At 43.8% G+C, this 27,544-nt stretch overlaps 1 protein-coding gene across 5 annotated transcripts in view; it reads right to left on the bottom strand.

Moving 5' to 3' along the window:
* The window catches only part of bnc2 (basonuclin zinc finger protein 2), a 139,943-nt gene that overhangs the window by 64,767 nt on the left and 47,632 nt on the right, over positions 1–27,544 (bottom strand). For 2 of the 5 annotated variants that reach the window (XM_028401749.1, XM_028401788.1), the window contains exons 1-3: positions 19,146–19,493; positions 17,946–18,290; positions 14,493–14,555 (exon numbers count right to left, since the gene is read on the bottom strand). In XM_028401749.1, coding sequence (XP_028257550.1) covers positions 14,493–14,555; positions 17,946–18,290; positions 19,146–19,148 — 411 coding nt within the window. In that variant the 5' untranslated portion in view covers positions 19,149–19,493. Of the gene's footprint in view, positions 1–14,492; positions 14,556–17,945; positions 18,291–19,145; positions 19,494–27,544 lie in introns of those variants that run through there. The other 3 variants (XM_028401773.1, XM_028401757.1, XM_028401765.1) reach the window with 2 other exon arrangements.

The following is a 27,544-nucleotide window of genomic DNA, read 5'->3' as shown; positions in this document are numbered from 1 at the left end:
AACGCCCTCTTTTTCCCCACTTTTGAACTGTTCGCCTCTCAAATATTTATACTCCCTTTTTACAGGGCCAAGAGACAGAGGGGTGAAGAAAGAGGGAAGAGACTTAGATCTATCTATTAAAGATGAGCAACATCTCAAATGCATAAAGAGGGGTGATGAACACACTTGCTCCGGGATGGCTAAGGTGTAAGCCATGACTTAATGCTCATGACAATATAAGGCTTTGTTTATCTTTTTGATTTTCTTCAAGCCAAAAAGATGCAAAACAGGGAAAACAAGATGAGGCAAAATAAAGGTAATAAGGCTGTTTACGTGATGCAGTTCTGCAACAAGCTGGAATCACATGTCACATCACAGATTGGATGGTAATTTACATATTTGTCGATTTGTTTTCTTTTCTTAGGAGGCCAGGCAGAGGCCAAGCTGAACACATGTTCCTTCTTAGCCCACAGTGACACAAATGTATGCACACACACATAATGGCAATATTGCCAAGACTCCAACTCTAAGCCAGTGCCCCTGACTGTGTCTGACACGCTGGGGGGACTGGGAGCAGGCTTTGCTGGTAGCATGCTTTACTATTCTTTGATATGCACCAGTCATTAAAAATAGATGGCGAGCAATCATTACAGGCATCGGAATTAATCTAATTAGCCTAGCGCACTCTGCCTCTCTGGTATGGGGAGGGGGGTGGTGGGGGGTGGTAGTGGATCGGAGAAAAGCATTCTGCAAACAGAGCCACCCAGCCACAAATACAGTGTAAGCAGAGAGGGGCTACGACGCTTCAGGGGCCGCGGCGGTGGGGGCATAATCCGCCTTGACTTATTAATACGCGCAAACAAGATTTAGCTCCTCAAAGCAAACAAATGAAGCAAGTGCTAAGAGGAATGGAGGAGGGGGGGGCAACATGGAGAGAGAGAGAGCGCGAGAGAGAACACAAGATCGAGGGAGAGCAAGAAGAGATAAATTATTTAAGCCTGCGTGGACTGTGTGGAGAGCTGCTGCTGCTGCTACTACCCGTGGCAAAAAAAATGGCCAGAAAAATGTTTGCTCTTCAATTCATGGGTTTTACATTCACAAATACTGACTTTTTTCCTCCCAGTACAGACACGCTGTGAAGAAATCTTACTGGTTTTTTTTGGAACCAGTCACAACATGGATGATAATCTGCTGACTTGTAATCTCCTCACAAACACCAGAAACATACAAATGCATTATTGCTTTCTCACTTAAATAGATCACTATAAGGGTCACTGTGGACAGGCACGAGGCCTTTATTGACTCTTTAGTCGATGGAGTGCTTAGGCCACAACCTCTCTTGACCCCTGTCACTGGTAATGACTGCTGCAAGGGGGTATTGGTAATATTCACTAAGGAGAAGGAACCAGCCATTTTTTCCATTTAAACCTATAGGCAAAAATCCACCGAGACGTGGGTTCAGATCACCAGAGGTGGGTCATAGTAAAATGATTAAACATAAACAGAATACTTGCACAACTCCTACCAGTCTGTTTGTTTGCTTTAGCAAGTTGTTCTAGCATGGGGGTTTAGGCCAAAAATAGCTCTGCGTGCTGTGACGGTGTGGATGTTTTACTATGGGCGGTGGTGATTGGAAAGTATTTTCAGATGTAAGATGATAATCACCTTGACAATTACTCCATTTGCTGTCATGACAAAAAAAATTGCTGTTTTCCATTTACCTCAGAAATTAAAGCCGGAAAGGATGTCACACACGAGCTGACTGTGTTGCAGTAACAAGTGGTAAAAACCAACAACAGTTAGTTGGTGACAGCACAGTATTCATGGTTATTGCATATACAGACAGTGTACTATGAATCCACGATCTGTGTTCCAGTCTGCAGTTGTAATAAGACTGAAGAGACTACATGTTAATTTTTAAGTAATGAATTGATTTTTTTCTCATGTTTGTTAGGAAAGATCACCTAAATTGCATCTTTAGTCTTTATCCCTCTGGACAGCAGACAAAGGTGGCAGCAGTAGTTGTGGCTCAGGCTCAGCACAGTGGCAAAGTCTCCACTCTCGGTGGGTTTGTTGGCCATTCTATTTTCCCAGCTTCTCTAATGCTAGCAGACGGTCATTACCATCTCTTTCATATTAGAGGTCCCAGCTGTGTTCAAGGGTCTAATACCCCGTCAGCCTCTGTCCCATGCAGCTTGCTCCTCCCGCCCCTCTTCCTCCTCCCTCCCTCCCTCATGTTGCCAGTCTGGAGGTGCATCTGAATAAAAACCCGCAGGAGCGAGAGTGAAAACAGGGAAAGAAGAGAGAGAGCTAATACCAAATCTCAGATGACCGAACCAAACGAAAGTCTATCAGAAGCTGGCTCAGCAAACACAACCGCCATACTGATGAGGGGAGAGTAATGCACAGGAAGGGAAGGTGGAAAACTAAAGCTCAGTTTATGCAATACTTCACAGAAGAAGTGTGTCTTCTTGACTGCTATTAGTTAAACTCTTCAAAATGTTAAAATAAAACAATGTTATCTGAAATAATATAATAAAAATCTGTGTGTGGGTATTATGTGGAATTTTAGTACAATAAAATCTGTTAGTACCTGCTAATAAAGTTTTCACTCCACCTCATGTCTCTCTGCCTAACATGCCTGGAATTTAAAATGTGGAATAGAATAAATAGAATAAAATGAGCCTGACTTTGGTGAATTTTCATGAATCACAGCTAGGCTCAAGGACATTTGTCTGTTAAACGCACATTACTACAAAGGAATAAAAAAATATTTAACAGCTCTATCTGTGTTTGAATAGATTTTATCACAGGGCAGTCGAGATTGGTGCATTTTTCTAAATCAAAGCTCCCTTTTTTGTCTGGAAATTAACAGGAGTGTCGGTGAGCTGTAACAGTAGGTGCCATGTGGAAAGACACAAGCCAGAAAGGGGAAAAAAAGAGACAATTTCAGCAGCACCTCACTCGCACGAAGGACATAATAGCGCTGAAAGCAAAACGACTCAATGAAACAGGAAAAGTGTATTTCTTGGAATCCACTTACACTCAAATTACAGTGACATTCTTGGCAGTGCTTGCACCACAGGGGTTACACAATGTACTGTAGCGAAAAAGAACATTTGGGACACTTATCAGGGCTATGACACAAAAGACCAAACTATTAACATGCAAAAAGGAAAAGACAGGAAGAAATCAAATCAACCAAAGAAAAGGAAAAATGAAGGCCTGCTTTCTTGGCAGCATTTCACTCCAACTTCTTGTGTTTTTTTTTCTCTCTCTTTCTCTCCCTCCTGCCCTTCGTCACCAGGTTAAGTTACAGACATGAGGTGAAGGAATGAGGGAGGTTATGTGGTAACACACTGTACCATGAGGAGCGAGACGCCGGCCCTCCCTGACATGGCGTGCACCAAGCACAACCCCTCCCTGGCCCCCACAGGCAAGCAGACACACACACACAGCATTTGGACACAGTATGCTTTACATATACAGGCCAATACACCAAATGCAAGCAGATGATATGATTGTGTTCACACACACACTCTCCACTGCACTTCCTTCCTCCCTCCCTTCTTCCTCCCTGTGCGGCTCTGCATGCGTCCTGTCATATCTCCTTCTGCCCATAATTGTCCCAACTTATGGTGTTTCTTCCTGCAAGCCACAGTTTAGGGGAAGTGAAATCCTTCTAAGTGACTGTCACAATGCATCAGCTTCAGATGTGGGACGCACCACCTCCCCTCCTCCTCAGTCCCCTGGCTGCCTCCCTCCATCGCTGCTCACTATGCCTCACTTTAAGTGTTTTTTTTTGCTGAGATGCTCCACTTGCGCTTTCACTCCGTTGCTCTCTGTCACTCTGTCTCTCTTTTTTTCCCCCGACACACTCTCCACATCCTCCCCCTTTCACTCTCTCTTTACGTCTGTCCCCACCTCAGCATTTAACCTGAGGGGATGAACCATTTAGGGACAACCTCACACTGCCATTTAGGCCTTGCCTATGACCTGCTCTCCGCACAATCCTTGTTCCCCTGGACTGCATCAACCGGGACGTGTGCTTCCTGTTTCCTTTGAAGGGATGGTCACTCCTTGACACCCTTTCACACACAAAAACGTGAAACAGAGAGGAGCTACAGGGTGACAAAGGTTGTGACCCTGGCATGTCACAGCCGTGTGATGCATGTGTCACTTCTCCTGTGCTGCTGACCTTGTTGTTCATGCCTCTGTCACCAGCAGACAAGACACACACGATCTTTTTCTCGTGTCTCACTACACACATTAATAGGGACTTTTCCAATGATCACATAGACTCTCTATTCAAGGCTTGTTTTTCTAAGACCATTGCATTAGATATTTTGTTGGTTATTTATTTATTTAGCTATTTAAATCTCAATTCACCATGTCAGAAAAATCTATTACATGTGTCATGAAATATGTTCTTGAATATGAGTCATATAATACAATAAAACTAAAGCAAACCTCCCCTCTTTCTCATAAATCCTCTCCAATCTATACTATGCACAAATAAAAAATGATAAAATATTCAATAGGATGAAATTAAAATAACATAAAATAATCATCCTGCTAGGTGCACACAGAGGGGCGCTAGCTGAATCAAGCAGATACAAGAAAAACAGCGATGTGGTTTAAACTAGCAAGGAGGTATGTGCTTATTTTGGGCCACAATGGTGCACCCATGTGTGCTGTATGTGTTGTTTCCTCTTAGCTGTTTTTCTATTAGCCCTGTCAGAGGCTGGATTGGAGCATTATTGAGCATTTTATTGGAACTGTAGACAGATCAGTCGCCCATCAACCTTTCATCGACCAATCCTGTCCAAGCAAGGGGAGGGACCTGAGGGGAGGTTTGGCAGAGATGGACACTCACTAGGGGAGGAGGAGGAGGAGGAGAAGGAGGAGTGGGGAGACGGGTGGTCACTCACTCATCACTTGGATGCAGTCCGGCTCTCAGTGTGTGTATATGCATGTGTGTGGGGGGGACCAGAAGAAGGTCAGTCACTGGTCACCAGATGTTAACTGTATGGGCTGAACCACAGAAAGAAAGAAAGAAAGAGGGGGACAGTCTCTTTACTCACCTCTCTTTCTCTCCCCACCCATGCACTCACACACATACAACAAACCATGAGAGTGATGGGTGATAATGGAGCAGACACTAACAAATCGGCACCTCTTGGCTAGCAGCCTTGACTCGGACTCAGAAAGCAGACAGTCTGTCCGACTCATAAGCCCAAGTATAACACAGCGCTACACACTCAGCAGACAGAGGGACCAGTGACCCTTACTGTACACCGCTCAGTTTCCAGAGGCAATCATTTGTTGTTAAATGACATTTACACCAGTGGAATTCACTGCGGTTAGCTTGTAGATGTATAAGCCATCGACTCGCTCTACGGGAGTCGGGCGAGTTTTAAATACAGTGAGCTGTTCAGAACCTTGTCACTGTGTGTGGCCTTACAATGTGCAGGCTACTGCTGCTCTGGATATTAGTTCGTCTGTATGTCTAGCTATTAAATACCAATCCCCAGCCACACATGCACATACCACTTCCCCTTTAGTCTCAAAGTCAGGGACATAACAGTTTTGGCTGGTGATTATTGTGTGGGCCACAAAAAGAAGGAGAGAAAAAACAACTGTTCTTCTTGGTGAAACCTTCCAGCTGGAGACAGAAAAGGGGGAAATGTAAGGTTTGCCAGGACAACTGAGTACTGTGGAGCAAATATGGAGCAAAAGTGTTAGAGAAAGGGATGTGTGAAGACCTCTTGCACTACTTTGACGGGAGACAAGAGTGTGCTTGTTAGCTTGCAAGAAAAACTGAAGCAGGAAGGGAGGAAAAGAAGTTTAAGAGAACAAAATTGTAAGACACAGAAAAAAAAGAAAAAAAAAGTAGAGAATGGCCGGCAGCTGGACTGCTCGTGCTAATTCAGCACTTTAACAAATCAATGCCACTTGAGGAGTACAATCTGCACCCTGAGCTCAGCTAGATGCATCAGTGAGACTGTAGGCATGTTTGTGTGTGTGTGTGTGTGTGCGCCTGGAGGGTTGATGATGTTGGTGTGGGGTCGTCCACGGTAGTTCACATTAAGGTCCAGTAATGTGTTAATTTATAACTCTATCACCCCAGACGCCTGCATTATCCATCTGTGTCACACGCTAGGCCTACTATATCTATCATCCAGAGGCGAAAAATGGCCAGTCCAGAGAGATTAAGCCACTGGTCACACAATTTCTTCTCTTTCTTTTCCCTTTAGCCTTATCTATTGCATCCTTCCACACCGCTCTTTTTGTCCTCAGTTCCTTAGGTCAGGGTGATCAATTAAGACTTGACAGACTTCTCGGTCCTGTCTGACCACTGGAGCTCCAGAGTCCCCGCCGACATCAGCGTCTGCCCAAAGACAGAGCACATACACTTAGCTTTAACTCCCTCCTTCTTGCCCCTGGCCCTGGAGGTTTGCGCGGTGGCTGTTATATCAGTGATCAGAGACTGAATTACACTTCAGCCTAACCCTTGTGAACCCAAATCACGTTATCGCTTACAGGAGATTGACAAAACAGATTGTAATAATAAATGTGTGCGTGGCTGCATGTAAGATTGAAAAAAACTGGCTGTATTTGAAAAGACCCCTGACGCATATAAGTCGCTGACACATAACCCAGTCCGTCACCACACTACTGGAGCTGTAATTTTTACAGGCTTCCACCACCACGGTTCTGGGCAATAATGTTGATGTTTCCATAAAATATTATGTAGCAGGAAAGTATACCTTTTTCCTCTTGTTGCAATCTATTATGGTTGTCAAAACATGCAAACAACATACAATACTTCTTCAGCATTTTTGTGTATGTGTGTGTGAGTATCAGTTTGTGTTTGCGCAGGTGGCTCATACTCTCTTTGTCAGGAACAGCAGGCACTAATAACACACAGGGGTAAATGATCAATACTGGGCCTCTCTATTCAATTTCACAACATGACTACTATCACAAGCACAAACACAAGCTCCAGTGCACATGTTCATGTAAATGCGGCAACGTTAAACTGTAAAAACAAAGAGGCCGTAGCCAGAGGGCTGGCTAACACAGGAGGACGGGCTCTGTGGTGAATCTGAGCAAAACATTAATATTTATTTTCTCAGAAATACTCCCCTCTGTCCTAGGAGAGAGGTTCTGAACATGAGATACAGAGGCTAAAGGAGGCATGTTGGGCGAGGCTTGATATAAGAAAGACAAGCTGGCAATTCCACCTTTAAAGAGTGCAACAGTCATCACGAGTGGAGAAAGGGAATCTGCCCATTAAGACTAAGTGGATGTCTATTAGATCATGGAGGTAAGGAGGTGGACATTTACCATCAGTCCAAGTTGTCAGCCCCTGGATTGGCCAGAGGGTGAGCACAGTGTACATTTTGAGTTTCTTATAAAGTTAAGAAAAAAATCCAACTGTCTCTGTAAACTTTACCCACTCTGTATTTACTCTACAGACGTCTGCCAGACATCACCTCTGTAAGATGAAGGCAATTAAAAGACTATCAAAGTCACCACCCAGTCCTATGAGATCAAACCAACCCGCTGCCCTCTCTCTCTCTCTCTTTCTGTCCCCGTCACCCCCTCCTCTCTCTTCCTCCTTCCCTAGTGTAAAACCCCCCATTCTTATCACGGCGGTACAGTTAATCCTCCCTCTCTCCTCCTCCTCCTTCCATCACAGAGTCCCTCAGGGGGTACGTGAAAGGCTAAAGGAGGGAGCACATTTGCCACTTGCCTGCGACACATAATACGGAGAAGGCAATCAACTTTGGCTTGACATGTATTTGCTCATCTCTGGGACACACACACACCTACCACCCTGCACCACCACCACCACCACCACTGCTGGGAAATTGAGGGGTGAGGGTGGGGGTATTTGGTGGGAGGGGGAGCCTAAATTAACACTTGACATTCAATACGGTCAGGTCCTTAATTGGCCAGGGCCTTCCTGAGAAGGCAATTTTCTATTCCCCAAACTGCCCCCGCACTGCGCCATGTGCCAGTGTCATCTGTGTATGTATGTCTGCGTGTCTCTGCAAATGTGTGTGTGTGTGTGTGTGTGAGGAAGAGAGAAATTGTAGCTGTGTGTAAGTATGTGCCAGAGAAAAACTAAGCGTATGCATCTAACTGTGTGTGGTTGTGTGTTTGAGCCTGGGCCCTGTCCTGAGAGAGGCCCTCTGGTCCCTTCCCTCTCTCTAATGAGGCTGGATGAATTAGCGCTACGTGACATGATTTGAACAGCGGTGGCCCCCCTCCTCTCCCTCCCCTCGTCTTTGTCCTTCCCCCCTTCTCATCCCCTGCTCTTTTTTTCTTAAAGCAGTGACAGGCATCTGGTGGCCGAAAAAATGCCAGGAGCAACCCCGCGGCTCTCGCCTTTATGCATGCTGCTGCTTTATACCGCGCACATACACACAAACAACACACACCTATGTAATCTACACAAAATGAAACACTTTCTCCTTCCTCCCGTTCCTTTTCCACTCACTCACACACGCAGACTCACTTGCACTTCCCCGCGGATTCAGTTACAGTTGATGTTATTACAGCTTTCAACCTGAGAGGTATTAGGCTTCCTTTAACAGATCTGACAGCATTTACAACATAGGCAAGTCGACGCCTCTAATCGCCTCTGTGACTTCAGCCTATTACCAATTGATCTCAAAGAGAGCCTCCTCCTCACCTTCTGACTGATGCACAAGCCTGTCGGCTGCTTTTCCTCTTTGTCATAATGCGCTATCTTTCTTTGCTGCTGCGTCCTGTGAACTTGACTGCTCTTTAAGTGCACTTATTTCCTTTTTTTCTTCCTTTTTTCCTTCAACTAATGATATTTATATTATTTATGCTATCAAGTTATATCTGGTCACCTTTTGAGGAGGCTGAAAAGCTAAGCTCTGCCCTCACAAGGCCACATTTTAGCAGTGAAGATGCTGAATTTATGCCTTTAACAGTCACACAGAAAATAGTGTTAAATCTGGGTGATGAATCATTTGTTGCAACCCTTTACAAATCTAAAGTGATCAACAAGCTGTGAAGTAATGCCCCTGATAAAAGAAACAAAAGCTGCAGTTTTGGAGGTAACATATCAAATGGATTAAATGCCATGAAATATTAAATGCCAGTCAGAGTCACACACATCATGAGGCACACATAGCTCCAACAAAGCACTTATCGCTGAGTGTGTTTCCCGACAAAGGAAGAGGCAGCTAAGGCCATTTACAGAGAAAACATCAGCGCTGAGAAAACAACAACAATACATCTCCCACTTTTAACACACACAAAAGCTACAAGAATTCTCACTTTGTCCTTGTGCTGCCATCATTTTAAATGCAAAATAAATGTCACGTAAGGTCAACAACGTGTGATGCCAGAGGTCACGTATGGTGGCCTAACTCCTTGCCTGATGCGGATACAGGGTCAGACCAATTGAAATCTAAGCTAATTAGAGCATTTGTGCCTTAAGTGACATTATAGATTGTTAAAAAGTGAATTCTAGCACTGCTCAATATGTGGTCGACCAACATTCAGTCTGTATGGATGAACAGGTGACAATACACAATGTGTCTCTCAGCTAGCCCACACACACACACACACATATACAGGCGCACACACACACACACACACACACAGCGGCACTGCATACACACTCACAACACACACTCACAAAAACAAAAAAGCCACCCAGAGTCTCGGTTTGCCAGAAAAAAACACGAGCTGTGGGATGCCAAGGCAGCTGCATTTAACAGTGGCCATTAAATGTTATTAATCCAACAGCGCAAACATCTTTACAAAGTCAGCAAAGAGCACAAACAAATGCTTACACATGTTGCTTTAACACTTTGCTCACAACACAAAGTAGCTAATGGTTTTAGACGAGAGTTTGGAGAGTCGAAATGACAGCATGCATAAAGGAAAGGCAAAAGTGTGTCCGAGTCTATCTGTGCCTGTAGGACTGAATATTTTTTCGTGTGTGTGTGTGCGTGTGTGTGTGTGTACATTGGCTACAAGCCTACCACAGCCTGTACCACTAGCCTCCCTTCTCCAGAACCTCCCTAAAATCCTCCCTGGGCCTCTAGCAATCAAATCTCCATGGTAAGCTGGAGACAGAACAGAACAGAGAGATAGACAGAGAATAAAACATGGGAGTGAAAAAGAAGTGAAACAGAAAATAGTGGGAAAAATCCTAATCCTCCTTCTCCTCATTCTCCTCCTCCTCCTCCTCCTCCTCCCTTTGCGCAGACAGTGTATGCATTAAGAGATGAAACATATTTATTCTTGCCTGAGTGCACACAGGTTCTCCTCACCTCACATGTGAACTGTGGACATGAAGTCTGTGTTGGAAGACCATTTTCTTTGAACAACTACTTTGGTAATTTGCCAGCAAAAATGTACAGTGCAAACAAACACACGAACACACACACAAACACACTCACTCACTCACACAGCAGTACATGTCGGATTAGCAGGAGAAAGAGTCAACTGCAAGCCCTGAACAAAATTACCATCATTATCCATAACCATAAATAAGCCTGATGATGATGATGGTTTTAACAATAATAATAGCAATTCAGCGTGAGTGCTTTTTCAAATAACAGTGACAGCATTAGCCACATCGCCAACAGAAAAATGAAAGGCTCTGTGCCTTGAGAGCTCTCCTTCGTTGCCACTGCTGATGGGGCAAATTGGCAGGCAGAGCGAGCAGACAGGGGTCCTTAAAGACGGATGTAAAAATAGTAGGCTGTCGATTTGCCCGCTGCGCTGGCGCAGCTCCAAGGAAAACAAAATAACAGGAGTTGAGGAATAACAGGAAAAGGGAGAAGCCGTGGTGAAAGTATGCCCAAGTTCCTGTCACTTAGCGCAGGTCACACCTAATGTCACCTTCCTCTGAATAGGGAAAGAACAGCTTCTCACAACAATGTCTCTGCCATATGCTCATGTCTTAAAATATATGTATATTTCCTCCTCTCTTTTCTGTTGTGTGTGATGATCTGCTCTGCTGGTGGCCTGGGTCACCGAAGCCAACACCAGCTCCCCACCACCTCCCAGTAGCCTCATGACCCCTGGACCTGCCACTTCACACCCATACACAAACACACGCACACACACACACACACACACACACACACACACACACACACACACACACACCCACACACACACACACACACACACACACACATAAGACACAACTATACTTCAACCTTTTCATATCTGCCTGGACCTTGGTGACAGCTGCTGCATTCCTACCATGGCTGTGTGTGTGTGTGTGTTAGTGCCCTGGCTCTGTGCTTATGTCCCCCTCATTAGCCACTGGCGGGGTGGTGACATCCTGAACGACTGGCCCATCAAACACACACTTCCTCTCCACACCGGCGACTTCTCCACACTGCAGGAAACTGCCCGAAGACAAATAACTAAGCCGTGTTTTGAAAAGAAATGTAGAAAATGAAAGAAGGAAAAACAGTGTGGTGTTCTGCTGTTTAAACTGACATCAGCACAAAGAAGGAGAAAGAAAAAAGCAAAACGTTAACTAAAAGCAACTATTTAAAATGTATTTCTTCTATTTAGAATTTTAAACTGTGTTTTCTCGGTCAGGATGTAATCACATGCCGCGCAGATGGCTGAGTTTAGGTCACAGATTCAATAGATTTATTTTAAATGAAGCAAACCTACATAAATCTTTTTGGTCACAGCACAATAGCCTGAAATACCACATGAATCTCTTCAATGTTACGCGCTGGCATTTTCCATTCAGATTACCAGTATATTATTGATTACTTTGTCAAAAGCAACGGGCAATAAATAAGGAGCAACAAAAAGATATAAATATACTGATTCTCTGCTTTTACATGCCCACACAGGAGTTAAACTGGTCCCTGGGAAAGACTCAGCTCCAGTGGATTTCAACACTCAGCCCCTCTGATAAGAGGAGAGCAGATGTCTCTGCATTTCTCTCGTTCCTCAACACACACACACACACACTCTGCACTGTACTCTGCCATATGATAAAGAGACCATGATAGCACATCGTTCTGTATCGTCCACATTATTCGGGCATTCACCATGGTGGTGAGGCGGCCGTCTCCTCAGGACAAACAGGAAACAGCTGACATGGAGCCCGTGAGTGATGCTCACATGATGCTTATTGATCGCTGTTTGCCCCGGGTCTCGCACACAGAGTCGGGGTCAGTGTTTACCCGTAACACTGGTCCTGCAGGGCATTATTGCACAGCTACAGAGGTTGCTGGATGACCTGAGACATAACCAGGGTGCAATAGTTTTTTTTGTTGTTGTTTCGTTTTTTGTTGTTTTTTTTTTTTCAAAATCTCTATATCAGTAAAAAGAAGAAAATAAATTATTTAAAGGCTGTAAAAGTAAGTGACGAGTCTAAGAAAGAGGAACAGATGTCTTTTATGTGGAGTTGTATTGACGGATTTCCTCACACAAGTTGAGGGAAAATGATGGTTCATAAAAATTAAAGTAATTATTAACCATCACAACTGGGAGAACAGATTAGATTAATGTACATTCAGCAATCCGTTAAAATGAAAGAACATGTTTAGTGATGCAGGTATTGAGCAAACTAATTTATAAAGTAAAAATGTTGTGGACGTCATATCTTCCCCTGTGCTGCTTGGGTAAATACAGAGGGGACCACAGCATGAATGGGACCTTGTGCATCCTCTCACTTCGTCAAACTAGATGGACTCTTAATAGAGAGCATGCATACGGTAAACACACAAGAAACTGCAGCCACCTTCCCACTCTCATACATTTCTCTACTGTATTTCAGGAGGCCATCACATCGTCAAGCACAAAAGCTGATTCCCACTATCTGATATTCCAAAGCCTGTAGCCTTGTAATAATTGCATTAGGAGCTAACCACAACTTTACAATTGGACTGTCTGGTGAAGCTTTAAACCAAACACTGATACAGAGACACACCCAGTCACTTCCCCTCATTGAAGAATCATTGTGCACACTTGTCCTTGTGTCTTAAGCAAATGCACTGAACACGCCCGAAGTACTTCTCTGTTACACAGATTCAATCTCAAGAGCCTTTCTACACAGACAGTAGCTGCATGAAACGATCTGATTTAACATGTGAGGGCTGCTGGTGGAAACTAGGAAAGACAGTTGTGAGGAAGAGACAGGGCTGAAAAGGTGAAGGTGGGAGAAATAGAGGAGTGAAAAGAGTGAAGAAAAAGGAGGAAGCAGTGAAAGACAGAGACGTAGAAGTAGAAGAAAAAGAAAAGTAGTAATGGGGGAAGTGGTGCGTGTCTTTTCTGCAAATCTCCTCTTTCACCTCTGCTCTCCTCCAGCTCTCCAGCCAGGGCCAGCCAAGAGACACTTCACCTCGCACCCGCACACACATGGAGCCAGAGCCAACACACATGCACACACACACACCAGGCGAAAAAGACAGGACGCACACACACTTGCATGCTCTCTCACTCTCTCTCTCTCTCTCTCGCTCACACAAACTCACACAACTGGCATATGACTGTTTAGCCACCCACTCAGAAAAAATAAATGGCAAAAGCACAGACATGATCACTTCAACACACACATAAACGTCAGTGTCAGAACACACACAAGGCACCAGATACACGTATGTATAGACCTCCATATGCTCTATGTGCAACGACCCATCAAAGACAGACATGGAAATAATAACAGTTGAGCGCAACCACACACATACAGACACACACAGACACACACATTCACTGACTGTGGATAATTCCACACATATGCATCAAATCACTGCCTCACCAGCCCCACACAATTGTAAGTATGCCGTGCATATGCACCACATATGCAACATGCAACACGCCTGTACCTCCACTGTGTAAAACAACATTTGCACACACACAGACACACACTGCTGTAAGTGTGTTAATAGGCAGATTAGCATGTACTGTGATCTACACAGATAAAGGATAATATCCACTCCATTTCTTCACACAGACAAAACAAAGCAGAGCATGTTATTCCACAAATATGTCTGTCACCATGTCCTCAGAGCTAACACCATTCAACCCCAGCTGTTTAACGTCAGATGGCTGCAGTCCATTAACAAAATATATATGGAAAAGGGCGAAAATCTGACTTAAAGAGTTGGACAAACGACAAGTAAAAAATGAAAATGGAGGAAATAAATTATATAATAAAACATAACCAAAAGTATGTTTTTAATTTATATGATGAAAGTATCAAACAGCCACTAGGAATAATAATGACACCATTTATATTTAGAAAGGGAAAAATACACATTAATATATCCTTATTACAAATATTTCTTTTTATATCTTAAAACTGCAGATGTAGATTTATTATTATTATTATTAAATTCTGAGAAACAACTACAATGAAAATTATGCATTATGGTTGTGATTGTGATTATGATTTCTACATTATGAGCCCTTGGATACAGGAGTCTCCGTGTGAGGTGCAGTACTGAGAGCAGACAGAAGCTGTAATGCCACTGTACCTCTTCCAGGTCTCGGCCCATAGTCGACCTGTCGCACTTCAAAGGAAGCCGCGTTACAGCACCCTTGCAAAAAGAAAAGGAAGAGGCTGTTTTAGAGATGGATTTTTTAGACTGGAGACAAACACTGGTTGTCATTTGTTTTTCCCTTCCTGAGCCTGGGTGGCAGCATGAGATCCTCAGGTGGAGGTGAAGGCACAATTTTACGAGCTTTTCTAATCCTTGAGTTGTTCCCACGTTCCTCCGACTTGAAGCACAGAAGACAATAAAAAAAAGAAAAAAAAACGCGGCCTCCGGCTGCTGTATTGTGCAGGAAATATCCCTGATGAGCCAATTAGGCTCGTAGTATCACTTAACTCCGGAGTTTTAACTTGCAAGGGTCGATATTCATAGCCACGCATGTACAGCAGCAGGTCAATTAAAGGCTCCAAATATGATCTATCCCTGCGTAATGCCTGGGAAATAATTAAACTCCGAACTAATGTTTGTATATTTTTTTTTTATTCCTCCATAGAAGCAATTATGAAAGTTCCCTCTTGCGGTGTTTTGTAAAAAAAATGTGCACATATTTCTGATTATTGGGAAGCTCAGAAAATAGGTAGTATTTACCGAATCTATTTCATTGATTTCATTTAAATTGCATGCTGTTTATGCCCTCTTCTGTTGACACATGCGAGGATTATGGAGGCTGCGTGGCTCAGAAGAAGAAGGAGAAGAAAAAAAATTATTTCTTCGAAGATTAAAAACCTGCTCAGGCCTTTTATGTGAATTATTCGCTTGCACAAGTGCCCTAATCGCCAGTCTTGTTAATTTTCGTTTGTTTTCGAGGAACACGCAACAATAAAAAGCTTCTGCATGTAGACTGGTTGTCAATATGAAATCTTAACATAATAAAACATGAGAAAAATGATTAGATTCTCTTTTTATTTTGCATCTGTTTGTCTCATTTGTAACAGCATCGCCTCAAGCCAAATATTTTGAGGAGAAATGTTTTATTGTATTAAAAGCGTCTAAACAAATTAATTTATTAATTACATCCGAAATATACAATGTATTAAAAATGTTTTAAATGCAGCAGCCGGTTAGAAATGAATTGATAGATCGTTTTAAAGTCGATTTTGTACATTTCCCTAACGTACGTGTTGATTGATTGTGCTATAAAACCCTTTACCTGTGTATTCATAATTTTATGTTAAAAACATAATGTTATTTTACTGTCTTCCATCTGAACTCTGATGCTTAGGCACCGTGATGATCAGACACCTGCTGTAATCCCACTCAGTTTATTTATGGAGTTTAATTTAGGAGTGAATTTAAAGTGAGAAAATGTCAGAGTAATAATTTCTCTTTTCTAAAGTCTTGTCTTCTGTGTGTAATTTAGAAGGAATTTCAAAAGTAGGCTACTGGCAGTTGTTTTGGCTCGGTGATGCTCTGCACCTCAGCTCAGCCGCATCCTCTCCTACACTGCGCACACTTCTTTTTGCGTCTCCAACGATCAGATGGAGATATAATTTACCCACACGGCGATAAAACACCGCATCTCCCGCCTCACCTAGTTGATCTTTTGCGGGAGAGAGGGGAGTTTTTTTTTTTTTTTTTGAAACACAAGCCCATAACGCATTTCTCTCCCAACACCCCAGGGTGCGCCAGCCTCGGCAAACACAAAGTCATTATCGGTTAGATTCCAATAAGGCGAGTCTGTCAAGGAACAGGCTTCCTTCGGAGAATTTATGTCATGCCTACTAAACATGGGAAGATGTCTTCTAAGTGGTGCGAGGAAGGATAAATAACAGCGAGTCCCACAGCTGATTATATTGAAACAACGGTGCGCATTTGTAAAAAGGACTGGGGATGCAAACGTGGGCTCCCAGCAGATGCTGAGCGCAGGGGCCCATCCACCTGCTCATGCCGGGAGAGGAGGGGAGAAGTGGCCTCTGCGACCATCGCTTCTAATTCATCTGTCACTGGGCTGGTTTGTGTCGTCGTTTATAAAAATTTTGCTTAAAGGAGGATGTAAAAATGTCATGCATGACATATTTTGGGTGGAATGATGTGGAGAAACAACAGCAGAGTGTCTGTTATAAGAAGCATTAAGACATTGGAGTGAAACTTGAAAAATGTGCTATTCCCAGAAGTTTGTAACTCTTCACACCATCTTCACTGTTACATCTCCGAGAACACACACACACACACACACAAACACACACACAAAGAAAACCCTGAACAATGTGTGCTGTTAAGTACCGTCAAGGTAGCAGAATAAGTTTCTCATCATTTCCAACACAGAGCCGCGGCGTGGCTGTTGCGCAAGAGCCGCTGTGGCCTGAGTGCGTAACAGCGTGCGCATGGTACGGGGAGCCTGCAGGTCCCGCTATGATTAACTGCAACCTAACAACCATCCTCTATCTTTACTGTCTCCCCCTCACACACGTGCGCGCGAACGGACGCACACACACACACACGCACGCACACACACTCTCACTTGCACACATACACACACACACACGTAACGGGACTCCCAGTCCTCATCCCTGTCCGTACCTGGTATTTGTCCAATGAAACCACTTAATCCCATAAAAATATCTATCTTGTTTTAACTCGGGGTGAACCTTAAAAGACTACAGAACAAGGGAGAACACATGCGATAACAGGCGAGAAATGTCGGGAGGAAATGTGGACCTCAGCCGGTTCAGGCTATCCGTTATCGTCATAACTTTTCCAGCCGAGCCTGTGTTCATTCACGGCTCCTCTGCTGTTCTGTAGCCGCGCAATAGGCTTCCTGCTTCGGCCACATGAAGTCAATTAGCCGGTCCCAGAGGGGAGCCCCTTCCCGAGTCTTTATCGGCACTGAGGTTACCAAAACACGGCTATTGCTTGCTTTTAAACTCCACACCGCTCATAGACCAATTACGGAGACTTAAGCATGTATGTAACGAGTCCGGACAAGGGGTAACCCATCATATAGTCAAAATTAATTTTCTGATATTGTGCAAATTCTGTGTTAAAATGTGTGTTTTGTAGATAAAGAAAACATGCAGATTTTTGGCCTATTTTTTGCAAAGGAAAATAAGTCATGCATCGTACAATTACAAGGAACACACACACACAGATGGGAGATATTTTAAAAGCATGGTGTGTGTTAAAGAATAACACAATGAGATACACACACAACGTCACACCTTATACTGTGCAGAGGAGGGAAAGTTGCAAAAACTTCTGTTGCAGACAAGGTGTCTTAATTTGAAAAATCACAACACCAAAACACAACCCCTAATTACACACATACATTCACCCACTGACACAAACACACAGAAACATTCAGCTGGATCAAGGGGTAGTACATATTACAACAAACATGTCAGCACACAATTAAAAAGGAAAAATGAAAGTTTGGCTGTGCAGAATGAAAATGTGGAAAGAGGCAGAGATGGAGAGGCTGATGCTGAACTGACGTACCTGCTGGGACATTCTGTAGAGGAGGTTGCTGTCAGTGCTCTGCTGCTGCCATGTCCCCATGAAGCCCGGCTGCTCAGCACTAGGCGGTCTGGTGCTGAACTGCATGGAGCTTTCGCCTGCTCCCTCAGCGCTGCTGCTAACGATGCTAATGCCACCCAGACCACTTCTGCTGCTTCTGTTGCTGCTACTGTGGCTACTGGAGGGGATGCTCGTGCAAACGCCAGCTGTGCCGGTGGGTCCGTTAGCCTTAGCTGGAGGTGGCCTGGGCGGCTCCGGGTCTCTGCTGGGCTCTGGTGGGACTGTGTCACACTCACTGCCTCTCACATCCAACTCTGCCTCCTTGGACTTAGACAGAGAGAGGGGAAGAGACAGAGAGGGAGGGCAGGATGAGGGAGTGTAAAGGAGGAGAGAAGAAAAAGAAGTCAGTGAAGGTGGGTTCTTTCGGGGTTGTGTTGCCTTTTTTCGTCTTGCTTCTCAAGGAGGATAACACTGAAAGGGGAGATGAGGGAGTAGTGTATGAGGTTTCTTGGCAGCTCTGGTGGCAGAGCAGTGTGTGTGTGTGTGGAGTTAATTCTCATGAAGAGAAAGAAAAAGGGCTCGTGGTGAATTTCCTCGGGGGCCTCGTCATGGACGGTGGAAGATGAGCGAAGCACTGAAGGTGAGGAGGGATGGGGAAAAGGATGGAGGTGAGGAAGGGTGGTGGGGGTTTTGGGGAGGGGGGGCTCTGATGAGAAGGTGAGCAACAATGGAGTAAAACAAAAAACAGGGGGGTTATGGGAATTAGTGAGGAGGGGTGCATGTTGTTGCCCATGGCCTCTGGTTTTTGCAATAATCCATCTGTCAGTCACTTGGACATGGATTCACAACACAAACACACTCACACACACATGTACCTTTTTAACAGTAAGTAAATGTACTGTTTAAAAGGGAAGAAAAAGTTAAATAAACTGGTTATCAACACTCACATTGCATGCACACAGAACAATAAAAAGATATTCTTCAAAATCCTAAAATCAAAGATAAAAAAATGTTTTTTAAAAAAAATTTCTACTCTGCAGATCAAACACAACAAATGTACATCTAATGTAAAAAAGTTTATATAAAAATATCTCAAACAACCAAAAATTCAAAAAGCAAAATAAAAATAATACCCTATAAAAACAAACAATTGAGTCAGTAAACTGCATGAATGTCTCTTACCATCAATTCTGTGCCTGTCCCAGCAAAGTGAAGATGAGGTGTGGGAGTGAGCCACCAGCTATCCAGCTCTCCTTGCCTCCCGCTCCTCTCTCTCCTTTTCTCTCTCCCTTTCTCTCTCTCTCTCTCTGTGATTGTGTCCCTCTCTCGACGTCCGTACCGCCGCCTGTCCTCTCTCTTTTCCTCTCCCCTTGCTTCTCTCTCTCTCTCTCTCTCTCTCTCTGTCTCTCTCTATCTCTCTCTCTCTGACTCCTCTGTACTCTGCTGCAGCCACGGAGGAACTGAACTGAGCGCCTGAGCGTGTGTGTGCGAGAGCATGCAAGAGCGAGCGAGGGAGAGAGACGGTGGCTCACTGAGTGTCTGTGTGTGTGTGTGAGAGAGAGTGTGTGTCAGGCCAGTGCAGGCTCAACTGAGTCAACTGTGCTGCTCCACTCTGAGATGCTCAATGACATCGCGTTGCACACTCCTTCACACACACACACACACACACACACACACACACACATACCCCTCCTCTGCTAGGGGCAGAAAGGTGGGGGCCATCACTGAGCAGGAGAAAGAAGGGAGGGGGGAGCGTTTGTCCCCCTGCCTTATTACCATTTGCGCTGCAAGCGGCCGGCTCGTCTCAGAGCAACTTAGTTCTCCTGTGGGACCGTCCTGCCACACACACGCAAACGCACACACATGCACACTGCTCATCTCAGTTTCTACCTTACATTACATGCTTTTAAAAAAGCACCACTGTTGCATAGTTATCAAGTATTTATCTCTTTCCTTAAAAAAAATGAAAACCCACGTTTGTATTCCAAAAAAGACACTTTGATCAACATCTCTCTGACAATCATTAGAAAAGAAACAAACAAAAAATATCAATGCGATATCTAAAAACAACAACAAAAAAAACATGAACTCCTGCGCCTTTGTTTGATTTTCAGCCACTCTAATGAAGGACTAATGGAACGCAAGCAATCTGCCACCAGCATGCACATGAACACCTCCTCTCCCCTCTCCTGCTCCGCGGAGGCTCTCAGATTTTAATTAAGAAAAAAATGAGGAAGAGGTTCCATTTTAGCCAAATTGGTCCCTACAGCAGTGAAGGTGAGGGAATAAAATGAGGGATGGAGGAGTGAAGGGAGGCAAGACACGAGAAAAAGACACACAGGAGGATAGAACAAAAAAAAAAGGAAGGAGATCTATGCTTCCTTTGACACAGCTTAGGACACATCTCAAACAATGAAGACACCCCCTCCCCTTCTCCTCCTCTTCCTCTTTACTTTAAATCTCCCATCTTGTCTTTCTCCACCCCGTCTTTTCTCCCCACTATCATTAGAGAAATGACAGAGCAGGTGCCTGGGTCCACAGTGAGAGGGAGATGTCACAGTGATCTTTCCAGCGCAAAGGAACAAAAGAGAAAGAGACAGACAGAGAACTTCTTTGCTCGGCTACATTAAATGGCTTCTGATATATAAAGTCACTTCAAATTTTGTGGTAAATTGCTGTAGACAGCTGCTTGGTTGCCTGTTAAAAGCCTTTTGTACCATGTACTAATGGCAGTACACTGTTAACCTTTGCTGAGATTATCACACCGGTCGTTACTGTTATGTACAAGGGATTTCTGCCAGTAGAAAGAAAAGTGTACAGTGTGCGTCTTTCCACTCTGAAAATGTGCAATTGTGCCTTTTGTCTCAAGCTCAATTTACATCTTCAGTCCTTTTCTCCCTGCCTGCCTTCTTCTTTATCCTTTGTGATTTTCCCCTTCTTTCATCCTTTCTTCTTGCTACACCTCCTTGCCTTTCTATTCTTCATTCATCTTTTGCATAGTGGCCTCTGCCTTGTCAGTAGCCACAAGCAGCACGGTTGTAAAAAGGCATAATGTGTCACCTCTTGTCTATGTACCAGCAGCTCTGCTCTTAACAACTTATTGAAAAGGTAATGCACGAGGCTTGGGCTAATTATATTAAGTGACAATTTACCCGCCAAGGTTCCTTTTTGCTTTCCAGAATTTTTTTTTTCTCCCTCCCTCTCGTCTCTAAATGTGCTAGTCTGTGGGTTTTTCGAGTGGCACTCAGTGTTTCAAGTCAAGCTGGTGGCTCAGCTTCTGACCTGGCTGGTTAATGGCTGTTATTTGTGGGAGGGAGGAGTGGACTCTGCCAATATTGCTCACTCTTCCTCCACATTTCTCTCCCTTCCCCTCCCCTCTCCTCCTCTTCCCTTGATTCTGCGTGCAGTAATGGCTGTGATGGCAGTATGAGAGAAAAAAAAGAGAAATAGTGGCGAAAATATAGAGATGAAGAAATTTGGTGGGGAAACAGGGAGGGAAGAGGAAATAGAAAGATGAAGCAGGAAAGGGGAGAAAAAGGGGATACTGGAGATCCTCAGGCTCCTTTATTAAAACTATTATTGTGCAGGACTTGAGAATTCCCCCCGGGGCAGGGGTCCATGTCGAAGCCCATATAATTAACTAGAGGCTCAGCTACGGATCAATTACCAGACAAGCAAGTGATAGCCGAATCAATGGAAGATCATCAGGCTCGTTATCAGTGTTGCAACTCATTAGAGGAAAAGTGAGGTAGAGAAAGAGGCAGAAGAGAGAGGAGGGGGTGAAGATGGAGACCGAGGGTGGAGGAGAGGGCAGGCCTGGTGGCAGTGTGTTAGCCCTGTGGCAGACACGTGTGTGTGTGTGTATATGTGCGTGTGTGTGTGGTATACTGGTGTGATGTTCCTCTACAGCTGCCACTGGCTGGTGACAGGGGGAGCCCCTGTGATGAGTGCAGCCTGCTCAGTAACAACAGTCACTCAGGCTTGTATCGATCAATACGTGTGTGAGTGTGTGTGTCTGTGAGTGTGTGAGGTTAAAGCTTTGCCATAGTATCCTTATTCCCCGGCGACTCACACCCGCAGTCAGGGGTACAATTCTACAATCTGAGCAGTCAAAGAAGGACTGTCAACAACAAAAAAGGATACTTTTCAAATGGGTAAAACTGAACCCACAAGATTATACCACCAATGTCTATATATATATATATATGATCTATACATTTATAGAGATGCAAGCCAAAAGCATAAATTACACTGTAGTTTACCTTAAGTTCACTAGTATTTTTAACACCAAAACATAAGGCACAGACATAAGCTCAGAATCTGATGGGACAGTTTCTATTATGTATATTTTATGACCACATGGGTTATGGATTTGTCAAAACATTTTTGCCACTTTGCTTTAAGCATACACCATCTCTCTGTTATGGCCCCTTACACACAGAGATGATGACCATACTGTGACAGAATGCTGCCTTAGTGCACGCTGTCACAGCAGCTGTGTTCTGCCACCCTGGCTTGCTAATTGTCGAATCCCTACTGGCAACTCAGAGGCTCAACAAAATACCCCGCTCATCTGCATCTGTACCTTATACACAGAACACAGAGCCACAGAGGTGCTGTGTTAAACAGGCTTTGTGAAAGGGGCTTATGTTGTCAAATCATGTCATTTTTTGGGTCACATCTTGTGATGTTAAAACCTGTTTTTGGTTAATTCAGTTTATTTGGTGCGAGGCTCACGCATAGCCTGAGGTAAATATGAACTATCTGATAATAATGGGGTTAGACCAGTGCTTGTCTACTTAGTTATCAGATGATCGGAATATATCAGGAGACTGTAAAAGTCTGCATTCTTGTCCTCTGCCTTTCCCCACAAGGGGCCAGGTCCCGCGGGTCATCCAGATAGAATTTCAGATAATAACATAAATGCATGTATTCACATTCATGTTAATGCTGTTTCCCCCTAGCTATGTATTTAATTATTTGAAAAGAAAAGAAGAAGTAGTGCACACAGAGTGAGATTTAAAACTTTCTCGTACAAGAAGAAGCTACCCTCCATCACTGAGCTCGCATTATTATACCCATCAAACCTCTCAGCACTGCCTGTTTGTTTCCCGAACACTGACATCTAATGGGTCAAATAGCCCAGAAATTGGGTGCGACAGCACTGAGTTGTTAGAACAGCCTCAAGAGCCCCAAGAGAACCAATTCTCCTCTTGAGTCTTGAGAGGAAAAGTACCTTGCTTTTCATTTTCTGTGCAGTGAGAAAACCTGTTCAAGCAAACAACAGTGAGAATGAAACAAACACAGGGCCATCAAACAGACATAAACATCAATTATGATGTTTAGCTGTTGTGTTACTTTTCTGTGATTTGAGTTATTTTATTTTGTAACAGAGTCGTAGTTTTTAATGGAGTGACAACAAAACTGAGAACTAAAAAGAGGTCAAATGTACGGACAGAAAGGGAAAGTGGAACAACATAATTTGATTATGTTTATATGCCTCAGAAACAAGGGTTCAGCACCAGCAGACAGAACTTCATGAGCATCTCTCTGCTTAAGGAGGATCATACTTTTGTTTTTAAGTTTGTCACATTAAAGCTACATCTAGAGTTTATCAGGTTAGCTGTCCAGTCATCCCAAACTTGTCTAATGGTTTTCCTTCATTTCAGCTCAATTCATTCAAAGTCAACAAAGCTAAACAATCATGATAACACTTATAGGAAGTGGCATTTCAAAAAAACAAAAACAAAGTGAGGGCAGCCTTTGTGGAGCACAGTGGAGACATAAGCAGGAGCACATGGTTGAGGGCTGGTACTGTTGGTGACCTGATTTATGGTCGTAGTGTGTATGCATGTGACAAGGAGCGGCGTGTCGATCAGATGGCACAGGGATAGAACTGTCACTGTTCTGCTACCACTACAGGGCCACAAGACATCATATGACACCGGCGGGAACAGCTCTCCACTTGTGATAGCATTGGAGAGGGAAAGATGCAGAAAAAAAAGGCAGACGGGGGCACCGAAAGGTCTGAGAGAAACGAGACAGAGCCACATGATTGCCTGTGTCACTGATCACCGCGTTCTGCGCTCAGCTAATAAGTGCACCTTTGTGGAAAAACAAGAGGGAACAGATGGTTGCAGAGCATCTTCATCTAGTCTTATGAGTTATTTACAGTTTTCTACTGTATTTGTGTTAACATGAAATGACACAAGGTTAATTGCTGAGAGCGTAATCTGCTTCATGACCTAATGACATATGTTCAGCATAAAAGCACTCCACATGCTCGTTTTGTTTTTCCACTGCACTCATGAGGTCAGGAGACAAAACAAATTTTTTATCAGCAGCAGCACACACACATACACACACACACACACACACACACATACATACACATGGGCAGTGCTCATGCACATTTTCACCTTTGGCCCAGCAGGCTCTGAGCTGACCAGATCATTGTTCTTCTCACTGACCTACAGCCAGTCCTACAGCAACCTGCCAGCCTTCTGCTTCCCCTTTCTGCACCCTTCTTTAACCCAGCTACACACACACTTGGCGCTAAAACAACACACAGGTTTCTGCACTTCTATCTGAGTTAAGAAGTTAAAACTTAAGAAGCCTGTCAAATGAGAGGTTATATGTCTTCAAGTGAATCCAGTGGCCTTTGCTTTTACACTTAGATGTATCATGACCTGGTGAATATTATTCACAGTCAAAAAGAAGAAAACAGGAACCAGCTATCTATCGCTTTTATATCTGTGAGTGACTGATAAAACTATTTATATTTCTCTTTATTTATTCATATTGATCTTGTTGCTGCTGTTTTCAAAAGCCCCACATGAGATTCTCACTTACAGAACAGGGATTTCTTTGTTGTATCAGACCCTTGTGTTTGTTTATGTTAGTTGTCGTGGCTGTTTGGTTACCACATTATTCATGGTAAAACACTGGTTGGTTTAAAAAAAAAGTTCGTCCACTGCTGTCATTTTTCTGGTGAGGATGGGCTCAAATTTGGAGAACCTCTTGCCTCCATTCTTGGATCTATTATCCATTGTTAAGTGTTCTATGGAGCGTTAAGTTCAGCTAAATTTGACCTTAACGTCACTGCCTGACCTCTGTCCAGTGGGATTGCTGAGAGGCAGGAGTTATAATTCAAAGAGGGAGAAAGTGGAAAAGTTAACTTGTGAATCTCTGAATTAAGGAAATTAACAATGTAATTATGTTTGTGTTGAATCAAATTAAGTGTCACATGTCACAAAATGTGGATATATTGCGTGAGATCCCATCATTTCCTTAATAAGTGGAGCAGCTTCAGGGTGTAAACTGGGGCACCCTGGGCTAGTCCTTCTAGATTTGCTCCTGCTTCTTTCCCTCTCCTCACTCCACATTCATCCATACTCACACTTGGATAATTCTCCTCTAATCATCTCCTCCTTCTCCTCCACCACCCTCATTTACTTCCCTCATGTCTCCCTCCCCTTCTGCTCTCTCCTCACCTCATCAGACAGGCCTCCGCCTCACCCCTCTGCTGCCTCCATCCCCTCAGTCCTGTCCTCTCTCACTGACCCGTGCTCCCCCCAGTCACAGGGCGATGTGTCTCTACCTGCCAGGCTCCCTGACAGCCCCACGTCCCCCCTCACCCCATGAGAGGAGCCCGCCTGCCCATCCGTAACGCTGCCGTGGCAACCCTGCCAGCACCCCACTCCCCCACCCCCACCCCTCCACCAACCCGATCTCCACCGAACCCAACACTGAGAGTTTGACAAAGTCCTTCTCTGCAGTGTCTTCCTTCTCTTATCTCCTCTATGCTAACTTTCTATCTCACCATCTCTCATCATTCTGTTTTCCTCCTGCCGTCATAACACAAAGATTTTTTGCTCCTCTGACCTGACCATTAGGTTCTTACCTCTTTTAGCTCTTTTTGCTCCTTTGACAGTCACTGAAGCACTTTCTCCTTCTGCCCAGATAAAAGAGAGTTTAATTTCAGTGTTTGTTACCATGACCTTCATCACTCTTCACTTGAGGATGGCTGTTTGTTGTGGTGGAAGAACACACTAACAGGAAGCACATCAACAGATTAATTTGCCGCAGAGGCCTGAAAACATGACAGTAATTTCTGATAAAAATGTGCTGAAAAACAAATTGTCCAATTTGCCTGATACATCAAACTGATGTTTGGAAAGCATTCACGGCCTTACATTTTGGGGTGTGTTATCCACCTTGGTACGTCTTGTTCCTCTCTGTGGCAATAAATCAGCAGTGAGGTATTCCAATCTTTCTCACTAAAAGTTTAATAATCAAATGGCTGTGTAAAATTTATTTTTTTTAAAATGATGAATACAGACTACTGCCACCTGCTGGTATGGAGACTTATTTCCTCTCCTGCACGTGCAGAATACACATGGTAATTGGCTCTTGGCTGTTGTTTTTATGGTGTGCATGTTTTTGGCCGACACCTCATATTGGCCGTCATCACCACTAGTTCTTTGTTGTTTGTTTGGGCCTTTGTATAAAGGCAAATGAAAATGCACAGGAAATTGCCCAAACTTGAGAAAAGTATCTACCCAGAGCTGTCAGTGTGTGTGTGTGTGTGTCCACTTAACTTCATCTTATCTGTTGTTTAACAAACACAACAAACCAAATAAAATGGCATATTTAGCCTCGTCATGTTCTAATAGTGATGTATTTTGACGCGACAACAATTTCAAATAAATCTCAGATCAGTCAAAAAGCCAACCAAACAGACGCGTATCATTGCAGAGGCTTTGTCTGCCTGTGATTGTGTGTGCAAATGTCTTTTGAGAAAAGTTCTCAGTGACCAGCTGCGCATCTGCTCAGCGATGATGCAGTGAAATAATGGGAATCACGCATTAAACTGGTATAACCTTTGTGAGTAACAGGGAAGTCCACTCCTGCTTTTGATGTTAACAAAAAAAAAGTTTAAATGACCTCACAAAAGCTGAGATGTGGTCCAAAAGGGCTGTGTACCATCTGAAAACTCCTCAAAAACAAATGCTGAGCTGGGAGGAAGGGAGGTGGGAACAAAAAACATGTGGGTTACATTAGCCAGGAGAGCCTTTATTTATGGCGTACACATGACAAGGAACATAACCACTAACACCACGACAAACACACAAACACTTGTGATTTTTCTCGCCAACAAAAACTCCCAAATAAATGTCACACAAATCTTCCTCTGGTAGCGAAGTCATTCAACAAACAAACTAATTCAGTAAAAAAAAAACGTTCTATTTTCCCTCTGTACATGTCCCTTCACTCTCCTGGCTGTGTGTATATAGAATTGATTTCTTAATTACAAAGTTGTTCATTATCCCTGCCCCAACCAAACAACTAGCATGTTGAAAAGTCAGTTTCATCTTTACTTCCAGGAAACCTGTGGAGAAGTTCTAACAGTAATGGCCATGGCTGCCCTCCCCTGTTCCAAATGTCTTGTAATTGAATCCTATCCCATAGCTCACGCAAAAATTAGCTTAGTGAATGCAGAAAGATAAAAAAAATGAAGAAAGGATTGTTATTTCACCATCAGGTTTCAATTACCAGGCAGAGGGGGGGTTAAGTGAACA

This window comes from Parambassis ranga, chromosome 1, assembly GCF_900634625.1.
Source record: "Parambassis ranga chromosome 1, fParRan2.1, whole genome shotgun sequence".
NCBI lineage: Eukaryota > Metazoa > Chordata > Actinopteri > Ambassidae > Parambassis > Parambassis ranga.
The sequence above is the reverse complement of the archived record's forward strand: the minus strand, read 5'-3'. Positions and strand labels throughout refer to the sequence as shown.